The sequence below is a fragment of the Gouania willdenowi genome, chromosome 22, assembly GCF_900634775.1.
Source record: "Gouania willdenowi chromosome 22, fGouWil2.1, whole genome shotgun sequence".
NCBI classification, from domain to species: Eukaryota; Metazoa; Chordata; class Actinopteri; order Blenniiformes; family Gobiesocidae; genus Gouania; species Gouania willdenowi.
Window position 1 is genome coordinate 8,460,357 of NC_041065.1, and position 23,690 is coordinate 8,484,046.

The 23,690-nt window shown below is 37.5% G+C and overlaps 1 protein-coding gene across 2 annotated transcripts in view; it reads left to right on the forward strand.

Moving 5' to 3' along the window:
• Nucleotides 1–22,420, forward strand: part of atp10d (ATPase phospholipid transporting 10D) — a 52,911-nt gene extending 30,491 nt beyond the window's left edge. The window contains exons 14-23 of one of the 2 annotated variants that reach the window (XM_028438561.1): nt 3,957–4,083; nt 6,325–6,509; nt 8,827–9,118; nt 9,205–9,281; nt 11,022–11,147; nt 11,262–11,462; nt 13,712–13,792; nt 13,884–13,988; nt 18,365–18,552; nt 21,191–22,420. In XM_028438561.1, the coding sequence (XP_028294362.1) occupies nt 3,957–4,083; nt 6,325–6,509; nt 8,827–9,118; nt 9,205–9,281; nt 11,022–11,147; nt 11,262–11,462; nt 13,712–13,792; nt 13,884–13,988; nt 18,365–18,552; nt 21,191–21,371 (1,563 nt within the window). In that variant the 3' untranslated portion in view covers nt 21,372–22,420. Of the gene's footprint in view, nt 1–3,956; nt 4,084–6,324; nt 6,510–8,826; nt 9,119–9,204; nt 9,282–11,021; nt 11,148–11,261; nt 11,463–13,711; nt 13,793–13,883; nt 13,989–18,364; nt 18,553–21,190 lie in introns of those variants that run through there. The other variant, XR_003672865.1, reaches the window with a different exon arrangement.
• Nucleotides 22,421–23,690: the final 1,270 nt, after the last annotated feature.

The window sequence follows — 23,690 nt, forward strand, 5'->3', positions numbered from 1 at the left end:
TCCTTTTTCTGCACAAGAACATGGATTATCCTTATATTTGATATGTGGAATAGGTAAGTAGATCCACTGTCTCTGGCGCTGCGGGGCACCCTGCTCACCTGTGTGTGTTTCACGTGCTGGTTTCCCCCTGCACTGAACCGATGTTGACAGCTGTCTATTAATAAAAGCAGGCTTACACTAAAGCAAACTTAAATATGTCATTTGTATAAGGGAAAAATAGGTTTTATTTGTCGGTTTCAGGTCGGGCTCTGATATAAATACCTAGCGTCTGTCGGACCTGTAGGTTTCACTTTTGTTTTGTCGGATTCTGGTCAAAGCTTAAATAAGGTTGATATCAGAAATGGTCTGTGTTTAAAAGCAAGTTGGCACCACAAAAACACCAAAACTAAATATGTCTCTTTTTTTTCTTTTTCCTTGTCGTCCTCCACCTGCTCATTCATTCTCATTGTCATAATAATGACAGCATAATGTCAGCCTTATAATAAAACTTCAAGTAAAGTGTTATCGATTTTCTGTTTGAAATGTACGTAAAAGTCGGTTTTCATACTTTTTCTTATTTTGAAAGATAAGAGAAGTTCAATAATGCAACAAAAGGAATAAACATTTGTTTAGTGAGCAAGCATCACTTACAGATGATAAGATTTTCTGGTGCTGGGACAAAAGCGAGAGGAAACAGTGACAGCAGAGTTTTTCCACAGCCATAGGATTCCCTTTGACCCCAAATTAAATCACGCAATCTTAAACAATTGTATTCTATACTTTCACTTTGTCAAATATAAATCTACTTAATAAGAGTAAAAAATATCTGAGCTGGCACAACTTGTCACTAACACTGGCAGCTCTGTATTTGTCGTACTGTATAACAACCTTGAATAAAAACAAATTCAAGAAAACAATTGTTTGGGGTCGCCACTGCCTTAGACAGAGGCAGAGGAGCAGGTTCTCTGTGGTTTGTGCTGACTAGAAACTAAGGGAACAGGCTGAAGAAGCAGGACAGCAGAGCTGGTGCATTAGAGAAGTTATGAAAACACATCACAAAGCTCCAGCCTTTTGAAACAAAATGGATGAGCCGAGGCAACTGGAGATAAGCTAGATAGACCCATCACTGCTGTGAACTGTGATCTGATCATCTTGGAATCATGGCTCCACCCTGGAATATTTGACACAGCTATGGAACTAATGGGCTGTACTTTACACAGCCACGACAGTAAGCACAACTCACAGAAACAAAGAGGTGTGGGACTCCGTTTGTATGCTACCGACTAATAGACTAATTACAAGAAGACTGATAGTCACTACTCAGTAGACTTAGAATATTTACTGTTAAGTATCACTGTCCTGATCACAGCAGTGTTTTTCAAAAAGAGAACACTTACTCTCTTATAATAAGCACTGCACTGATACATCTCAATAGACAAACGCATCAGGTAACAAAAAAAACACTGTTCGGGAGGTTAGGTGATGTAAAGATGGATTATAAAAACAAAAAAAGTGTGACGAGCAAACCAAAACATCACAAAGTTCAGTCCAACATGGCAAATATTGATGTAGTATGAGAACTGTTCGCTTCCAATAAAGACCACTGAAGGTGGCTAAACCCACCACCAGGGTTGGGATCAATTATAATTGTAATTGAAAAAATATTTTGCTGTTGTAATCATAAACGAATTGTAATTGAGTTTAGATAACTGACGTTGTACATGTAATTAGTATGGAAATGATGTAAAAACTATTAATTACAATTTCATTCAATGCAATGTTAACCAGATTATAGTTCTGTGGCTTACACATACATAGTGAACAATTATTAAAATATTGTTCATACACACTTTTCCCACTACCTGTCAGTTCTATTGAGGACACTTTTACCATTAAAAAATAAATAAATAAATTGAGTCCTATACTGACAGTAAAAAGGCTCAGATGCTCGTACCAAAAATATTAACACCAATATTTTCATGGCTAATTGACTTTCAGGGGAAAAATAATAATTGTAATTGTAATTGGAAATAATGTCACCTTAATCATAATTGAGTTGTGATTGAACATTGATATTTGAAGACATAATTGTAATTCAAAAATGTAATTGACCCCATCCCCACCCACCACCCACTTTGGCGTAGAAGAGAAGTGTGTGAAGCGTGTGTTAAAGTCAGTGAACTTGAGGGAAGCAGCAGACCCTGATGGTCTCACATGCAGCACACTGAGAGAATCCACAGACCATCTCACAGGAGTCATCAGTAAAATATATAACTTGTGTTGAGCACAGGCCACCACCCCATCCCACCCTGCCTCAAGTCCTCATTGAAAAGACCAACATCAATGTTTCAAGAAACTGGTCAGAAGTTCTCTTGTTAAAGGACTTCCACCCACATTTGACCCCCCCCCCCCACCACCACCACCACCACCACCCACCCACCCACCCACCAATTTGCATACAGAGAAAACAGATCGACAGAGCATGCAACAGTTACTGCCTGACACAATACCTGACAACTCTCTCATTACTGCTTCACACATGCAACGCCATCATTACATCTGCAGACAAAACAAGTCCAGTCCAGCTGATCACAGGAGGAGATGAGTCTGCATGGATGAGCTGCTGGACAAATTAAGATCACAGGTCTGAAAAACCAAAGTAATAATACTAAAAAACCAAAGAATATTAGTGCACCTGAAAAAACAACAGCTCACCTAAAACCACAGCACTGCAGGGAGTAGTAGTAGTAGTTTGTTGTTATTTCAAGAACACAATGAAAAAGTGTACAATATGTGCAACATAAGACAATAATACAAAGAAAACAGAAAATTCACCGCTGCTCGAAAAGGAGTGGGATGAAGTTTAACACTTATTAATTCCCACCCCCTCTTCCAAAGTCTTAATACAATGGCTTACTTCCTTTGGTTTTATCCACTTTCTTACATAACGCAAGCACATATATCTTCATACATTTAAACAATATGTTTATGACAAAAATTCCAGCTAAACTCATTTTCCTTCATTTTTATAACGTTCACAAGTAATTTCTTTAAATCTTTTCCTAAATTGTTTTATATTTGGACATTCGTTGAGCTGCTCATTGAAGTTATTCCACATTGACCGTGCAGGAGATCATGGGCGGTGCTTTCCTTTCCCTAGAAGAGCTGAACATAAAAACAACTCCCCCACCACCATGTATCTGACAATACATTTTGATTTAGTTTGTCATAGTCTTTTGACTAAATTGCAAGTTAGTTTTTTATAGTGTAGTTTTAGTCAACTAAAATGTTACAGATATAGTGGACTAGAACAGTGGTTCTGAAACATTCTTGGCTCTATTACCCTCTTTCTCTTATTTCTGAATCCAAGTACCCCCTTAATTCGACTACAACATTTTGCTATAGAGTATAATGATGGAATGAATGAGGGCTTTATTCTCACATACGCAGCGCTATTCTCCCCCTGTACTTAACAAATTAATCAATTTTATTTGTCAAAATATTTATATACATATGTATCAATATATTTTAGTCTAGCTTTTCGTGCACATTTTTAATTAGTCATAGTCTTGTTATTGTCACTTTAAAAAATGCAATCTACAAAAATGACAAAAATATTTAGTCAACAAAATGAGCACCCAGCACTTCACCTGCTGCCCTCAGGGAGGCGCTACAGGACAATAAAACCAAAACAAACCAACTGACAAACAGCATATATTACTGGGCTGTTGCTTTGATAAATTAGCATGAAATGGCCGTACTATTGTACTGTGCTATTTGTGTATATTTAATAATGTGTATAGAATGAACCATTTAATTCTACTTACTTGTGTGTAACATGCACTGATGGGTTTTCTGCTTCTAAGTTAAATGACAATAACATCAGCTTTGATTGGATAGGGAGGCGAGCACAGAATCCAGCCCTTTACGAGTGTCTGAAGGTGTAACTAAAGGATGTTGTGGTGTGTGTTGAGCAGGTTCTGGAGAAGGAGGAGTATGAGACATGGCTTAATAAACAGCTGCTGGCTGAAAGCAGCGTGGAGAACCAACAGGAGTTGCTGTTAGATTCTGCTCAAAGGCTGGAGACCAACCTGACTCTGCTGGGTACGACTGAACACACGCACACACACACGCACACAGTCCTCCTGCATCATGTCTATATTCATGCACACTGACATTTGAACATTTGAGTGTTTGGACACCATATAATCCTGCATAATGGATGACTTTTAAAATGCTACTGTATATCCTAAAGCACATGTGTCAAACTCAAAGCCCGGGGGCCAAATCTGGCGCTTTAGAGCAGTGCTTCTCAAACTTTTTTGTCTCAAGTACCCCTTTCTTTTACTTTTGAATCCAAGTACCCCCTTTGTCTGACTACCACATTTCAGTGAGGATCACTTTAGTCAAATAGCTTTATTTAGTAGGGGTGTCCCGATCCAATATGAATATCGGTCGGATATTGGCCAGAAAACAAATATCAGATTTTACCGGACTGCATCTAAAATTGCCGATATCAGCGCTTTGATAAGTTTTTGTTCTTTTTGTCCCCGCCCTCAGTTGTTCCCACCATATAGTAACAGTAAAAAATAACTGAAGTGAACCTGAATTGCTGACTATTGTTCTCTGTTTGAGTGACGTCACTTATCAAGCCTTTTCTAACATTCCACACTACAAAATAAGTAATAAAAGTATATATGATTCGTGTTGATCTCGGATCGGACCAATATTGGTATTGGCCAATACTTAAGGTTGCAATATCGGTATCGTATCGGACGTGAAAAAGTTGTATCGGGACATCCCTATAATTTAGCATGCATTTTAGATTTGGTGGTTAGGCTCTGTTCTGGGTACTCTCTGCCATTCCAGCTGCTGTGTGGAAAGCCCAAAGCGAAGGGGGCTTCACTCTTCCATGAGTTACATGGAAAGGCATTTACAGAGAGCACGGTCAGCATGATGGGAAGCATGGAACATAATCAGCTGGATGATTAACTGATTAGGAAATTACTGTCAGCTAATGGGGCTGGCTAGCTTGACTTCCGTGCCTGCCTGTACTAACGCAATGCTCAATTTTGCTCAGAATTCTGTGATAAAACATCTATGGAGCATAATGATGGAATGAATGAATGATAACACACATTTTAAAGAATCTCATTTTGTAATAAGTGGAATGAAACAATATTTAGTGCCTCCTGAATAGATTTATTTCTATAGTTTTTATCATTTCCGGTCATCTCCATCCTGAGATGGGATCAAGAATGACTTGTATTTCCAATTCATGATTTCATCCAGATAATTTCTCTAATTTTTTTGTGTCATTTTGTGTATTGTATTGTTGTTTGCTTCATTATTCAGTATATTTTTCTCTTATTTTGCGTGTTGTTGGTATTGTTTAAATTATTCTGTGTGTGTGTGTTTTTGGTGTCTTTTGGTTGTTTCTTATGTCTAATGTTGTGTATTTTGTAGTAATCTTGTGTATTTTTTCCTCATTTATTGTCTTTGTTGTCATTTTGTATGTAATAGTAGGTAATTTTCTCTCTTATTGCATGTGTTTTTGGTGTCATTTTTTGTATTTTGTTTTTGTTTGTCTGTTCTTTTTATTATTCAGCATATTTTTCTCTTATTTTGTGTGTTTTTGTTGTCGTTTTCTGAGTTGCTGGTAATATTTAGTATAATAATCATTTTTAATTAAAACCCCTATTTGAGAAACACTGCTGTTGAGCATGCAATATGACCCACAAGAATAAGTAAAAATGACAGAGAAAACATTAATTGTGTAAACTTTTCAAATCATTCAGTTGTAGATATCTCAGTCTCTCCAAATACACAAATTCAATGAAATGCCACAATATTTGCTGAGCGCACAGTTTTGCCCAAGTCTTATATCATATGATGGCTGACATTTTTAGTGTCAAATTGTTGAAAGAACTCTTAATTTTTCCAAAATCCTGAATTTTTTCTCAAATTAAAGTGAAAATCCTGCAGGAACTTATATGTGTCCTTGGATAGTGGATATATCGCACGATAGCAGTCATTTTTAATGTTAAACTGTTAAAATAATAGTAATAATTCTTACAATGTCTTTTAATTTTTCTCACATTAGTACATAACATTTTCTTTAATGAAATAGAAATTGGTCATACAAGTGCAGACTAGGGCACAATAATGTTGAAATTACTCGTTTTCCCACATAAAATCAGTGGCCCTCAGGAGATCAAACTGCTCCGTATTTGGCTCTTGAACTAAAATGAGTTTGAAACTCATGTCTGAAAGTAACCTTGATTGTATGTAACCATTTTAGGGTTAATATTATGATTTTGTTAAAATCCTGTGGTGTGTTTTTAGGTGCAACAGGCATAGTGGATCGGTTGCAGGAGGACGTTCCAGAGACCATTGAGGCACTACAGAGAGCAGGCATCAGGGTGTGGGTTGTAACCGGAGACAAACAGGAAACGGCCATCAACATCGCACACGCATGCAGACTCCTCAATACCAATGACCAACTGCTGACAGCCAACTGTGCCAGCAAGGTTTGTTGCTGACTAAACAAATGTGGTATTGGCCATTTGCAAGCAATGGTCAACAAATGTGTGCCTGTCATAATTACCCATTGAGGTGTTGGTAGGCAGTGCGTTGGATGCTAAGTCAATGCTGCTGCTAGGTTTTAATCAATATATTTCCTGTAGTTAGTCTGTTGTTTAGTTTAGTGCCCTGGCACTGATTTCATCCTTCAGCGCCGTCATTACTCTGGGTTCAGTTGCAGCTCCACTTCTGTCTCTTTTTTTAAGAACACTTTGTCCTCAAACAATTCCTTTTTTCCATTCATAACAAAAGCTCAAATTGGTTAGTCCTTTACAGTGGTGAAAGTAATGGATTACAAGTACTCACGTTACTGTAATTCAGTTGCTTTTATGGATGGGTACTTGTACTTTTTTGAGTATATTTCCAAATCAGTAATGTTACTTTGTACTTAAGTACGTTTTAAAAGAAGTAAATTAATTTGTTACATTTCTACACCCAACCGTTACTGAGTAAATAATGATGTTTTTTCTTTTTTGTTTGTTTTAAAATGATCAACGGACATTGTGAAACTACAAAATATTGAAATATCCAGACAGCAATCAAATGCATCACATCATAGCCAACCAATCAGATTAAACGTAATGCATTGAATGGAGGTTATTTTCTCAGTTTTAGAGTTCATAAATGTAGCTGTACTTAGAGCATGATTTTTTTTTAAATTTTGAATTGAATTATTTGGTATTTTATTTAAGAAAGAATTGTACATTTTCAGTTGTCAGAACCATGGCAAAGTACCAAAGTAACCAGTAACTTTTACCTTGAGTACTATTTAAGTGAGTAAGTACTTGTACTTGAGTACAATTTCAATCAAGTAACATTATTTCTACTTGAGTAGAATATATCAGTACTATTTACACCTTGTAATTACCATGGAAATTCTATTAAAATTGCCAATCACTCTTTAATTGAAAGCAAAACAGTTCTATGGCTTACACATGTAGTTAACAATTATTCAAATATGTCTCATATCAAGTTTGTGGGTTAGAGTTAGGATATAATAAAATTTCTTAATATGGATGATACAAAGTGTAACATTACTGTGAATTTAACTGATGTTTTGTGCAAAGAGTTTCTAACTATTGCCAAGTTCCAACTCTTGTCCCTAGTTGGGCTTATACATAAAGTATTATAATCAATGCACTAAAACGTGAACATGAAGATGCTAAAATGACATTGTACACACACACACATACACACTCACACACGCATACAAAAACACATACAATCATCACATATGAAGAAAAGTTAGTAAAATTCTAATGGAACTTTTGCAATTGAGAATGTAATTGTAATTGACTTTCAGGGGGAAAAATAATAATTGCAATTTATTTGGAATTGGAAAAAATGCCGGGCGTAATTGTAATTTAATTGTAATTGAACATGGAAAATTGAAAAGGAAATTGTAATTGACCCCAGCCCTGGTGTTATGACTATATGGCAGATGAATCGCTGATAAAACAACATAAGAAGAAGAAGAAACATATTTTGCAGTAAGCGTACGGTGGTTTAGTGGTCAGCATGTCCATCTCACAGCAAGAAGGTCATGGGTTTAAGCCCTGGGATGGACACTTGGTCCTTTCTGTGTGGAGTTTGCATGTTCTCCCCTGTGCTGCGTGGATTTCTTCCGGGTACTCCGGCTTCCTCCCGCAATCCTAAAACATGACTGTTGGGTTGATCTCTAAATGGCCCATAGGAGTGAATGAGAGTGATTGTTTATGTATGTGTTGCCCTGCAATGGACTGTACACCCTGTCCAGGGTGTACCCCCGCCTTGCGCCCAGTGTGAGCTGGAGATAAGCACCGGCAGATCCCTGCGACCCTGAAAAACAGGAACAAGTGGGCCTGAAAATGGATTTATGGATGTTTTGCAGTGTGGTAAATGTTGTTTTTTAGTATGTTAGTCAGTCTGTTTGTGTGTTTGTCTGTTTGTGGACACAATAACTTGAAAAGTTATGAACGGATTTTGATGAAATAATGGGACAAGGAACAGCTGATTAAATGTTGGTGATGTTCTGGGCACCAAAAGAAAATATATGGAAATATATATATCCCATTAATTTTACCATCCACATTTTGGTATTCTGACATCATCACTGTTGATTCTGTCATTGTATCCATGGAAACAGGTTGATTTCGATCAAATTTGGTGGATTGATGTCAGATTGTGACCTGTTTCAAACACATGCAAAATTGCCCCTTTTTCAAAAGTCTGCACTAAATGAGTGCAGGTTCATTTGTTTTGTTTTCCTGTGTGGCTTCATTATAGGATGAATGTGCAGCTTTACTGGAGGATCTTAAAGTGAAAGTTAAACATGAGAGCAACATCAGCACTGACTTGCCTCCAGTGGAAAAATCCAGCCCAAGCCTTCAGACCAGCTTCATCCTGGTCATAGATGGAAGGACGCTGGACTGGGCCCTGAAAAAGGAACTGAGCGATGTGTTCCTGGAGCTGAGCAGCAGCTGTAAAGCATTGATCTGCTGCCGCTCCACTCCACTGCAGAAGAGCCAAGTGGTCCAGCTGATCAGAAACCAGTTAGATGTCATGACCCTGGCTGTGGGTGAGTCTGTGTAAAAACTACAGTAGTTAATGAATAAAAAGTTGTTAATGTGAACACGCTAAAAAGCTTTTATACTTCACATTTAGGGGATGGAGCCAATGATGTGAGCATGATTCAAATGGCTGATGTGGGTATCGGGATATGTGGTCAAGAGGGAATGCAGGTATTGAACATTTAAAAAAGAGCCAAACTTCAATCAGTACAATGATTCGACTGCTTTTACTGATTTTCTTTTTTTTTTTTTTTTTTATCTGGTTCTGCTTTTTCTACTTATGATTTTATAGGTTCTACTGTTTATACTTTCAATGTTTTTTTTCTGCTCATTACAACATTTTTCAACATTTTCCAATATTTCTTCTGCATTCAGCATATACATTATCATTATGGTTTCCTTAAAAGTGTTTTTTTTTTTTAGTTGTTTGTAATGTCAGTATGCCTTTGTGTTGGTTGTTTGTTTTTACTTTTGTTTCTCATTAAACCTTGGTTGTGTATGTTATTAGGTTTGATTTTAATGAAATATGTTCATGAGTTTTAAAACCAGTTCCACCTAATAGCATGCCCCTCCTGTGTATGGGTTCAACCATCCACAACTCCTAAAATCATTTGAATGAACTTCACACAGAAATGTTGTGGTTTTCCCCACTGGAAGTCCAATCTGTTCATGTTGTTTTATCTTCATAGTAGAGGCGTGCCATTTTCGGAACCTCACGATTTGATTCCATTTGATTACAAATCGATTATCACAATTTTTACAAGGTTTATGTGATGGTATCAATTATTTAAAGCTAGGGTAGGTGATTTTCTCCAGATACACTTTTTAAGTTTTTGGTTGAAATTGTCTTTATGTCCTGACAGAAATTAAGATCTCATGTGCTCTGAAAAAGGAACGAAAAAAATCCATCAACTGTAGCAGCTGTAAATCTGTAAAAACTTCGACCAATGGGAAAAAAAACGAACCGTTTTTTTAACCAATCACGTCTCCCTGCTCGTTCTTGATTCCTCACATGCATGAGCTCACATTGAAAGTGCGTCACCGCTGACAGAGTTAAAACAGAGTTTTTGGTCACATTTTTTAACATTTATCATGATAAAGTTTATAAAGCAATGAGCTAATCTCTACTTCTCCAGCAGCGCTGCGCATGCATGTGAATGAGACGGAGCACAGAGGGGAGGGGCGAGGGCGGTAAAGGCGGAGCCATCAGGGAGGCTACATTCAAAATCATGCTCGCTTTTGAAAATCGCCTACCCTACCTTTAAAGTAACTAAACAAATGCATTTCCATTATCTTTTATTTATGTCAAGTCACCAAACCCAACAGTAATCATATTACAAAAGAAATAAATATAACAATATAAACATAACTTAAATATTAGTTTATTCAGCTAATTCAATCTGAATCAACACAAAAGCTATAGCTTATTCAGTAAAAATAGACTTCCAAACAAAACTTAAATGAGCATCATGAATCCCACAAGAAACAAAACATTTTGCTATGCGCAATGAAAGCAGCTTTAAAAACATAAAACCTACAACGTCAGCTCTCATAACGCTTGTGGAATTTGGGTTTTTACATTTCAAGTTATTGTGTAAGAAAAAGAGCTGGTCAACATGCTTCCAATTAAATTTCAACATGGGGCAGTTGGGTGTTCAGAGATGTGTTTTCTTTCTCAGAGAGGGAAAAATACCCTCTCGTAGGGAAAAAGTGACTCATTTTGTAGAAGGGGGATCCTTAACAACTGGAGATATTTTGTATTTGGCATTCAAAAGGTTACAGGTTTTCTCTGATGTTGCTACATGAGTATAAGTCGTATTTGTAAATGTGTACTCTGCTTTTATAACTTAGCTTTTGTATAATTTATTCCTTGCTTTTTAACATTTATTGTTTGTGATGAATATTCCCCAGGCTGTGATGTCCAGTGATTTTGCCATTTCTCGGTTTAAACACCTTGGTAAGCTCCTGTTTGTTCACGGCCACTGGTGTTACTTCCGCCTTGCAAATATGATTCACTACTTCATCTACAAGAATGTGGTGAGAATTATTTATTTATAGTGCTACGAATTGATAAGTAAAATGTGTAAAATGATCAGCTGTTGCTGAGGTAAATGGAAGCTGATTTGTTACTACACGTTTTCCGTTCTGCAGATGTATGTGAATCTACTGTTCTGGTACCAGTTCTTCTGTGGTTTTTCTGGAAGTGTCATGACCAACTCCTGGGTGCTCATCTGTTTCAACTTGATTTTTACTTCCGTCCCCCCTCTCATCTATGGCATTCTTGACCAAGACACTCCTGCAGACACTTTGATGAAGCATCCTGAGCTCTACCAGGCAGCCCATGCTTCCAAGGTGACTACATCCATCCATACACAAAACATGTACTCGAAAAAGCTGTTTTTGCTCTATTCAGGTTGTTATTCTATAGTGTCAATTTAAGAAACAATGTGGAAACTTGTGGATAATGTCAATGAAAATTTGTTTTTTTTTTTAAATTGTTCAAAACACAACAGAAAATGTAGAATTAGTGAGTGAGGGAGGAAAAAATTATCACAAATGGGTACAAAGTAACCATTTGTCATGTGACTACCCTAATTTGTTTTTACTTTCCTCTTTTTCTGGGGGCGATAGTTAGTTAAAGGGGCCATATGTAGAGTTATTGTGAGTTTTCAACTTTTAAATATGTCTGGAATATGTGTGGAAGCCCAAATTATGTAAAAATAAACAAATGAATACTTGAAATCATTTAAATTGTGGGCCCTGAATCTACGAAAGTTTAACTTTTTGAATGGAATTATGGAAATTAAACCACTTTTCCATGATATTCTAATTTTTTGGAAAGAGTCTGTATATATTAATAAATATTGCTGACCTTTTTTTCACCGGTTGGGTGAGTATAATCCTATTTACAGCAGAGCTGTCCCTGAACTAGGGCGTCGAAGCCTTTTTCTGTGTGCAGTGTCTTTATACAGTTTGATGTAATGTTCACTGGCATCACCGCTGTGTATAAGTTCATATTTTCGGCTTGTAGTAGTCTGTTAGGTGAAATATACACCGTAGATCATTTCAAACATACGCGCTAAATAAATTGACGTCACTTCCTTCCTCTTTTTGCTTTTTAGATTTTAGAAACTTACAATAACAAAAAATAGGTTTTATCCTATTTAAAAAACAAAAACAAACTAAAAAACCTGTCGCAAGTAATATGTAACCTGGTGGTGACAGAAATTGCTTGCAAATTCTGCATATGGCCCCTTTAAGATTTCATAACTTTAAGGCATAAGTAAGGTACATTTCTTTGTATAGTGTATTTCACAGTCAATGGGCTTTACAGGTTTAAATGGGAAACTTTGAAACAGAATATAAAATCATCAAACCAAACAGCAAAATTAAAAACACTCTTAACCATTCAAACAGAGTTTAAAAAGCAGTAAATTTAGGTCCATCATAATTACCGTAGGCGTTTCATAACAGAACCAATGCCTCTTAATAATTCCAGCAATTTTTTTTGTTTGTTTTCTTTTTTTAATAATATGTTAAGGTTTAATTTATTCAGACAACTGAACTGTTCCTGATGAACAGTTGTCTGACTAAATGAAACCTTAACATATTATTCAAAAAGAACTTGATGGAATAATAATGCAGAAGTCAAAGCGATCAGCACTATATTGTCCGATGCCATATAGAGCCTTTATAAACTAGTTGGAGGATTTTAAAGTCTATTCAATGTAGGGATTTGAGGACCGGGGTAGTGTTGTCCATCTTCTCAGTGTTAATAAGGACTCTGGCAGCAGCATTCTGCAGCTGTCTGATTGATTGCTTTCAAAGTTTATTCAAAAACTGTCACGCTAAATTGAGGCTTCAGGTACAGAGTTTGAGGGATTGAGAAAGAATAGCTCTGGCATGTTCATAAAAACTATAAAAATAGTTCATAAATTTGAGATTTATTCATGAAAAGCCCCTTGAGATGCAACATGTCGTTTTTGAGGGGGACCAAGAACATATAACAATTTACATACAACCAATTACAACACACAAAACAAAGAACACTGACAGACTATTTTGCTCACAGCGCTTAATCTCCACCACCCGACATCTCAGGGTCAATATATACACATAAAAAAACATCTTCACGCTGCACATTTTTAGAATTTCTCAAACTCTGTATAATTGAATTATGTTTCAATATTCCTTGCTTGTGTTGTGTTGTGTTGTGTTGTGCTGTGTGTCAAAGACAATTCTCTGTCACGGCACAGAGTAACGTATTTCTGAAGTCTGTAAGCGTTTTTTTTTTTTTTTGTGAGAGTAGAGCTATTCTTGTTTTCTATTCTGCCAGAAAAAAATTTCAACCTTTATATCAGATTTGTTTATATTGAGTTTCAGTGGCCACCATATAGAAGGCAACAGCATTTGCCAAATGTCCTGCTTAAGTTTGATTTTTTAAAAATGGGAGATCACAAACTGTTCATTTATTGAAGTTATCTAATAGCACACCGGCTGCAAGGGGCTCCAGGGCCTGGTTGAGGCTTTTACCTGAACAGCAGTAATGGTACGTTGTAACACCATGAGAAACTTTGAACAGAGTTTTTGTTTGATTCCAGGGTTTTACTCAATCTATGTTCTGGATCACTGTCCTGGATGCTTTCTACCAAAGCCTAGTGTGCTTCTTCTTGCCTTACTTTGTGAGTATGCTCTCAAATGTGTTTTCTCTTTCTGATCGAAGCTTTACATTCCAGATGAATGTCAACATAACATGTATGTATTCATTTTTAGGCTCTGAAAGGATCAGACGTTGGAGAACTGGCTTTTGGTTCACCAATCAATGCCTCCGCACTTCTCATCATTTTGCTGCACCAGGTCATCGAGAGCAACACTCTGGTCTGACTCAACTCACTACAACACAAAATAATGTGTGATATATGGTCTGATATAATCTGTCTCCTAAATAGTTTTGTCTATAAATGACCTGCTGACATTCATTAAGGGGTCTATTCTCCCGTCTGGACTTAAACGCTTTTTTGCGCGCCTGCAGTTACGCGCTTCTCTCCTTCATGTATTCTCCGGTCCAGGCTGCTGACACGCCCACCGTGCGTAAGTAGAGCAAAACAGCGTAGTCTGTGAATGAAGGCGGGTTGGAGGAAAGGAGGTGGTGATGTAATTTTTTTGGGCTGTCTAGAAATCATAGTTTTCCCAACGCTTGTAAATGTCATTGAAATCCGTGAAAATGATAAAGTTCACTTTTAATTTGAAACGTCTTAATTGATAAACAATGTAACAGGTTGATTTGATCAGATTATTGCAGTGTGACTGAGGATCGGCCGCATTCTTGTGTCCGCGTCAGTTAAAATCTCTCTCCTTGATCATCATCATCATCATTGCTGTAAAGCATGACCGAGTTAGATGTGAGGAAATAATCTGGCCACACAGCGTCCTGAGCTGAGTGATCACAGCTGAGTTTGTGTGGCTTCAAATAAAACTAAAGTCCATATTTCTATTGCAATATAATGTTTCACCTTCTCGGAGCGCTGCATTTATTTCAGGGTTAGAAGTGTGTAAGAGGAGAAGGATTTACACACACCGGAGAATGCGCGTATAGCCAGATTTGAATGGGAACACCCACATTTCAGGGCTGCTCCCTCCACCCACAGTGTGTAACTGGGATGAAGGCGCGCAGCGACTGACTTCAGTACAGGGGGAGAATAGCACACAGCCAAAAACAGCACCGCTGTGTGACTTTTTGGACTTATGCACACGGGAGAATAGAGCCCTAAATGTATTGTAAAGGAATTGGCACTTTTCCTCCAGTAATGGTGCGAGTTTTGAGGTCTTTCAGTAGATTGTATGTGACACGTATGGACATATTTGTAAATGTAGAGAGACTAAAAGCCAATATACATAAATAGTCCCTTAATTATCCAATTATCTTGAATACAAATTATTCAGATAAACTTGTCCAAAACATTTTAAAAATACAAAGATGAAATAATGGAGGAATGGACAAAGGCCATGAATGAGGATGGCTTAACAGGAACAGATTCTATGTGAAGAGTCTCTAAAGATGGATTACTTTAACATTAGCGGCTAAATAATAATTTAAAAAAAAATACCACCTAATGTCTTCGAGCCTTTGAACAGTTCCCTACCTAAGCAGAGCACTTATTTTGTTCCAAATAAATTCAGTGTCTAAACCTATTTTGCTAAATATAGATTGAGGGATAAAAACTAGTTTACACTGAAAGAAATGCTACAGTTCTATTTCATAATGTTTTGTGAGATGTCTCACTATGGGATGCACTCCCATCTTCAGCCCTCAGAAGCATTTTTCTCAATCTGCCAATCCTGATTGGCTGGTAAAACGTGTCCAACTGCCAGGGACACTCCCACCTCCTATAAGAAGAAGAGGCGGACGGGCACACATCATTCAAACATCTCTTCTCACTCTCAAGCATATCTCATGTCTCCTACCAGCTTAACTGTCCACAGATGTATCTTCTTTTAGCCTCCGTTGATGGATGCTGATAGAACGGACGTACTTGCTTTTGTGGACCACACCAGGTCAAACGAAGCCAGCGACTACCTTGCCTCCGCTTCCAGCGAAGCAGCTGGATGTTCCCTGTCCCCCAGCTACACCTGTTCGGCTTTCATACATGCACTTGGGAGCCCTCCGTGCCCCAGTGGGAGTGATTTTGTCATTCCTGCAGGACCTAATTGACAAGCACAAAGCCTTTTCCAATGTGAAAGTGTAGTTGGTGGTGATCGCCGCCTGTCATGTAGGTTTTGGTGATAAATCGGTGAGTCACCACCTACTGATCTGCCGGTTTATGAAGGGAGCTCACAGGCTCCTCCAGATCAGTGGTTCCACGGTAGGATCTGATTGTGGTTCTGGAGGGACTTAAAAGTCCTCCTTTTGAATCGCTGGGGGAGATGGGCCTGAAGTTTGCCTCTCTGAAGGCTGTTTTGTTACTGGCTCTGGCGTCAGCTAAGCAGGTCAGTGACATCTATGCGCTTTTGGTGTACCCGTCATGCGCTCAACTGGGCAATGTGAAGATGATTTTGAAGCCTAACCCGGCCTTTGTGCCGAAAGTGGTGTGCTCATGTTCTCCCATTGACCTGTTGGCCTTTTCTGCCTCACAAGGTGAGCAGCGGCCTCATGTGCTGTGTCCGGTTTGTGCGGTACGCACTTATATGGATATGACAAGGAGCCTCTGGAGGAGCGATCAGCTGTTCGTCTCCTGGGCTAATCCCTATAAGGGGAAACCACTTAGTGAGCAACACTTGTCACACTGGGTTATGAAGGCTATTGCTTTGGCTTATACGAGTCAGGGTCTGGGGCTGCCTGAGCGACTGTGCGCATCCTGGGCTTTGTTCAGGGGAGTGTCTGTACAGGACATTTGTGCGGCGGCGAGTTGGACCTTGCATCTCACGTGTGTCCGCTTTCACATGCGTGGCAGGGGCGGTTTTACTGTCCTGATGTGTACAGACCTCTGCCCTGCGGGCTGGTCTTCGCTTAATAATCATGTCTGCAATACGGGAGCAACCACATCCCATAGTGAGACATTTCACAAAATATTATGAAATAGAACTTTAGGTTATTTGCATAACCCTGGTTCTATGAGTGAGTAATCTCACCAGACAACCCTTCTTGTTTGGGTGAGTGAGAAGAGTTGCTTATTTTGAATGATGTGCTCCCGTCCGCCTTCTCCTCTTATAGGAGGTGGGAGTGTCCCTGGTGGACGGACATGTTTCACCAGCCAATCAGAATTGGCAGATTGAGAAAAATGCTTCTGAGGGCTGCAGATAGGAGGGCATCCCATAGTGAGACATCTCACTCATATTATTCATAGAACCGGGGTTATGCAAATAACCAAAAGTTTTGGAAATGGTGTTTATTTTAACTGAGTTTACCCAAACTTCATGAGAAAAAGGCAACAGTGACTATAGTCAAAAATCTTCTTGCAGCTGCAAACAAAAATGGAACATTAAGTTTAAACAATTACTTCCTCCCAACACAAGCACTAAGAACAATGGTGAGGGCGTTTATTGTATTAGCAAACAGAGGAGCAGTTAAATTAGTTCAGACTGAAGCTGTAGAACCAGATTAGAGAAGTTTAACCCAGTGGTTCTCAAACAGTATTTATTCATATTGTATCATTACAATATGGACCAGTGCACCAATATAGTAACACTTTACATGTACAGTATATGGATACATGACACACATCTGTATCACTGTGTGTGATGATTGTCTCATTGGTTATAAAATTGTGCCAAAAATTACTTTTTTTCCTCAAATAAATGTGCCCATCTTTTCTTTATTTACAATACTTGAAATACATTTTATGTTATACACAAGACTAGTACAGGTACTCTTAATTTCTACTACAAAGACCTTAAATATTTAAGTTAAAACGTTTAAAGAATAGATCATTTCTATGGTATTTTGGGCTACAAATGGCAGTAATTGTGTCCCTGGATCCAAAAAGTTGGAGAACCCCTGGTTTTATCTGTACAGTACATCATTTTCCAGAGAGTAAATAATAAAATACGGTCATTTGGCTCTGGGAAATATTGGCTTCAGACACAAATTTGATAAATTATGTATAATATTCATGAGCCATCAGAGGGGAAAAGGTTGGACAAGGAATACTTGTTTAGGATCAAACCTAAAAAACACTGTATGAAATGATTTGACCACTGATATACCTAAAATATATACAGGTATATTATACAGTATATAAAGAGAGGCTGAGGGCCAATCATCAAGGCTTTTAGAAAAACTTTTATAACCATTTCCATCTTCATGCAAGTCAACAATTCTTAATCGTAGTTCTTTAGTGTGAGACATAGTTCATATCAGGCTTGTTGACTGTAAAAAATGTAGGAAAACGAGTGTGTTTTTAAATGGAAAGTTAGCTCCAACCCACACCTCCATTCCCCTCTCAATGATAGGACTCTGAGTTTCAATGTGAATGATAATAAATCAATAATTTCTTGTGGGGTGTAGGTTTAAGATGTTTTTTCTTCTATTGTTGTGACTTAGATCAAAACCAGATCACATGTTTTACCAATTTATACAAAACTCCAGGAAATTCCAAAGAGTTCACATACATTTTACTTCAACCATAACTGTTTCATGCTTATTTCTCAGGTTTACATGATCCATAAATGTTAGATCAAAAAAATAAAATCACTCTGAAAGAGCTCAGCATCATGGGTTTTCTTGTAATATACATCTAATCCTGTGTGTTCTGTAGACATGGATTCATATGGTGGTGTTGGTGTTCAGCGTGGGACTCTACTTTGGTTTTGTGCTGCTCTTCAGTTTGTTCTGCGTGTGCTGCAGCCCCCCCACCAACCCCCTGGGGGTGGAAATACGACAAATGTCGGAACCAGTATTTTACCTCATATGTGCACTTACTACTGTGACAGCGCTTCTACCCAGGTAAACGGCACCTCTGGGTGCTATTTCAATATTAACGTGGAGTTTGATTTACTAAACCCTCTGTTTGGTGTTTAGCTTCCATGATGTAGACATATGATATGAATTCTTCCATACAGTTAAATGGACCATTACTTTACCTCCATATCATATTTTCATAACAAGAACAGTCAGAAACATTACATTCCACTTACGGCTGTTGTTAAACATGTCGCTAACATGAATAATTCTAGTTTGTACATGATCTTCAGTTCGGAATGATTCTGTAACTTTTATCTTGCTTTATCACTGTTTATGGTTAGCAGCAGTTCTAGACATTACTAGTCGTCCAGGGCCACAGTCCTCCATGTTTTAGTTTTCTTTAGGTGTATCAGGCCTTCTACAGAGCTCATTAATGCAACCATCACTGGAGACAGGTGTGTATAAGCAGGAAACATAGGCTGTGTTTGAAATGTCATATGAACATACTACTCTTACTAAGTCTGCCGTCAAAATTAGTATGTAGTAGTAAGTGCGTTCACATGAGATCGTATGGAAAGATTTGGAAAGATACATATACTACATGGGGACATTTTTTCAAGTATGCACAGTGGGCACACTAGTCACACTTAACTGCCCCATGATGCATTGCAAGCAGAACGTAAAATGGTCCTGGGACCAGCTTCAAGCTTTTTGTCATAATTCCATGAAGTTAATTTTGTCTTCTGTTTTTAAGTTTATGTTAAGGTTTCGTTTATTTAATGTTTTTCAGGGAATTTTATCTCCTGACATGTTTCAAAGCCTCATAGGGATGCATGAAAGCCAACAGAAAATGTTTTTTTTTACCTTCTGAAAGAAGTCGTAGGGACACAGCAAGGCATATCAACTGTGAGGAAGACTGGCAGTTGACAGTCGAAACATGTCAGGAGATAAAATTTCCTGAAAAAAACTGAATAAATGAAACCTTAACATATCTCTCTTCTCGTCTTTCATTATTTTTTTGTAAATAGGGCTCTTGTTTTGAAGTTAATCAGAAGTTTTGTCTGTAGCGCAATGGAGGGTCTCCAAAAATCTCCAAAATGTCGGCATGAAAAGCTTTCATAACTTTCAAAGGTGGAGATTTATTATACTATGATCAGGATTTTTGATCTAGATAACTGCCAATATGTGGCAAACAGGAGCTCGGTTTACGGGCTTGCCAGCCTGACTCATCTAAATGTATAGAATTATCTTCATCAAATAGCAGCGATTTACGCTTTTAGGATGTGGATGAGTAACATTTCATTTAAACCATCATTTGCCATTATTGAGGATTTAAATCAAACCTCAGCCCAAGTTCGTTTTAATACAGAAATGCTGCTCATTTCCTTTGTTATTCTCTTCCACAGAGCGTTTAAAATCAGCTCCTTAAATTCACACTATCGAAAAGCACATCTTTGATTTTCTTCACTTCAGCTGTGACGATAATGAGGAAATGTTGATTTCCTTCCCGGTGTTTGTTTGACCTCAGTGGGCGTGGCCTCTGAACCAGGAAGATTTGAGGGAGTAATATGTTAATGACGATCAAATTCAGACGCCACATTTATCAACACCCGATCATTTGTACACTGGGATTGGTCAGATAGGAATGTTTAATAAGACCTGTCGTACGTTTACATGGGAGCTTTAATTCCTCTTTAAAGCAGAATAAAAATAAATTCCTCTTTAAACTGACCATGTATAAACACTTAATTCCTAATGCTAATTTAATTCCAAATTAAGTGATTGGTTTATTCCAATTTTAATTCTGAATTAGATAATTCTTCTTTCTTGTAAACACTTAACTTGCTTAATTCCGCTTTAAGTTCATTTGGGCTGCGCTTGCACGACTTGCGGTGATGACGCGCTGCTGACAATATAATCCAAGATGGTGGCGGCCTGGACTCCAGCTGAGATTATTTAATAAGAGCCGTAAAATATATGGATATAATGAAAAGAGTGGATGGACGGAAGCATAAACATGCAGACTTTCACACTGACTTATTAAAGGCACACAGAGCTCGGTAAACACGGGCTTCAGCGGACGGCAGGCACTAGGACCCGGAGGTGGAGTAAATACATCCCGTACTGCATTCACAGGCTGTAATATCACTAGTTTATCATTTTACCTGTTGTTAGAGCCACTATCTTTACCAGGGAGCAAATATTTAATCCTGGAGATTGTTTTCCAGAGTTTTACTGGACTTTTTACTTGTACTTAGTTCCTATCTCTCTTCTGCTCCACGGTCCAAACTGAAACCGTGTGTTATTGTTGAGCTGCTGCGTCAGAACTACAATCAAAATAATGGTGAAAACAGTTCTCGTGTTTTGTTTTTTTTGTCATAGCCGACAATAAAATGTTTGTGTTTTTCCTGATAAACGTGATACGTCACAATCGTCCACAGTCTAATCAGAGCCTTCCCAACCCCCAGACCTAAAGCAGAATTAAATAAAGCCGAATAAACTGGTTTTCCATGTAAACACGAAACAGAACACTTTAATTCCGAATGATTTAATTCGGTGTAACTAATTCCAAATGAAAAACATAATGTAACTATGGCAAATGTGCACTCAGATTTGCACCCGTTATTGAGGGCCTTTGTGTGTTCTTGTTTACATGACTCATCACTTTTGTCTTCTTCAGGCTGCTGCTTCGAGCTCTGTGTAACACCATCCACACTATTGGCTGGAAATCCTCCTGGACAGGTAAAACCCCTCCACTAGGGTTGTGCAGGAAAAGGCCCTCCCAGGACCTGAGCCACTCCACCATTACAAACCTCCCAGTCTGTGCCAACAACCCTGACCTGGAACCCAACATGGTCTAATGTGATCCTCCGTCAGACAGGCACGTGCACAGCTACAGCATAAACTCATTGAAGTTTTTAGGATAAATCTGTCAACCAAGCAGCAAAGCTTCACAGGTGCCACGATTTTCATCTTTTTTTAAATGGCAAATTAAAAGATCACCCAGACATCAGGTGCATAAACAATATTGGTGTAAATGAACAAACCTTATTAAAGGTCAGCAGCAACATGTACGGCTGGGTTGGGGTCAATTACACTTTTAGATTACAAATTGCGTCTTCAATTATCCATGCTTATCTACAATACAGTTGTTGAGCCATTAATGAATGAACCCATAAAAGATAACCTACCTCATGTATTAGCTTTCTTATGATAACGGGTTGGTTTTTGACCAATGTCTTTAATCATCTGTAAAATACAGATACTAATACATTCAATTTGTTTTGCATCTCTTGGTCACCTTATTAGGCATCATTATCCGTAAAAATATTGGGATTATTATTTTTGGTGTGGGCGTCTGAGCCTTTATTCTGTTTGCATACCCGTGGATTTATATTTTTAAGAAGTCAATAGAATAGAATTGACCTTTATTGATCCCCTTCACACGTTGCAGCAACAATAGAATAGCACACAGTAAGAACAAAATAAAATACCAATGTAGGATAATAGTGCAAATATACGACTGTAGAACATAAATTAGAAAAAAATACAAATGAAATGAAATGAATTAAAATTAACATAAAAAAGAAACAAAACACAACAAATGTGAAAATGACAAAAGAAGGAATATGGATATCAGAGTGGTTACAGTTATTGACTTAAACAGCGGTGTTGAACAGATCAATGATTAAAATGATTCCCAAGAGAACTAACAGGTGAACTTGATATGAAACATATTTTAATTATTAACTACGTATGCCTATGTGTAAGCCATATAACTAGAACACAGTTCCCCAATTTAGCATTTAATTACATTGTAGGGCTGCACGATTATGTCAAAAAAAAAATAATCGCTACTACTTTTAAACAATATGTGTACATTTTACAGTGCAAAATTAAGCTTTAACATTGAATTGTGATTTAAATAATAATTTAAAATGAAACACTGAAACAAACTGAATAAATACCTTATTACAGAGTGCAAAGCCCGTATTTTAAATGTAAATAATTAATTGTGCAGCGCTATTACATTGTAAATAACAGTTTTTACAGAATGTTCATGCCAATTTACAATTACAAAGTCAATTATATGAACTCAATTACAGTTCAATTATGATTACAGTTATTTGTCAGTTACAATTGTATTTGACCCCAACCCTGATGTACGTTTTTGTTTTATTTTTTTGCTTTATCAACAAGCAAGAGTGTAATGAATGACTCCTTGAAGCAGAAGCAGCTGCAGCGACCTCCCACAGTGGTCACATCATGTGTTTGATGGTTAAATAATAAATACTCAGAGTGACGCTGTACCTCACACTGCACTGAAAGAACACACGCTCACATGTTTTAGTAAATGTTCCAACCTTATCAAGAAACTTTTAACTTGAACTGTTTTCACATGCAATTTCAGGTTGGACTTGTTAATAACTTTGATATGTAGCTCTTCTTCTTTTAACATCTTGTTTTTTTTATTTTTTTTAATTCTATTTATGACCACATCTTTTTTTAGAGTATTTCAATCTTTCTGCTGTTTGTTTGATTGACTGACTGTCAACAAGATTTTGTTTTATTGTTTTGTCAGTGCAATGACAATAAAGCCTCTATATTCTTATGTTTAATGGTATAGTCCAGTTTTAGATCCTCCAATCTGTTTACAAATGTGGCCTAAAACCTTTGAAATGTCCTTATGAGAAGATATATAACTAACAAAACGCATTATTTTGCACCATATTCGTTTTGTTAACTTTTAAAAATGGGACTACTTTACCGTTTTACGACTTGTGTGCCGCCATCTTGAAATCACGTGATTGATGACGTAGTTAGCCCATTCTGTTCTGTTCTATTGGAGTGAAGCATTCAGGATCATTTATCAGCTTTTTCAGTCTAAATGACAACTTGTGCTGCTTTGGGTTTCTCTAAAAATCAGTAAAAGTTTAAAAAAAATCGACGTAAACCTCTTGTTTACTGAGATGATAAATTAAAACCGTGACCCGAAAAAATCTTTGGCCACAGGGGGTGACAGTTCCCACTCAGCTGTTTTGTAGATGCCATTAAGGAGCGAAGAAGAGCTCTGTGTGCATGGAAATAAATAAATCCACTGCTGCTCCTTTAATTCATGCACTTTTAAAAGTTAATAAAATGATTATGGTGCAAAATAATGAGTTGTTAGGCATATATAT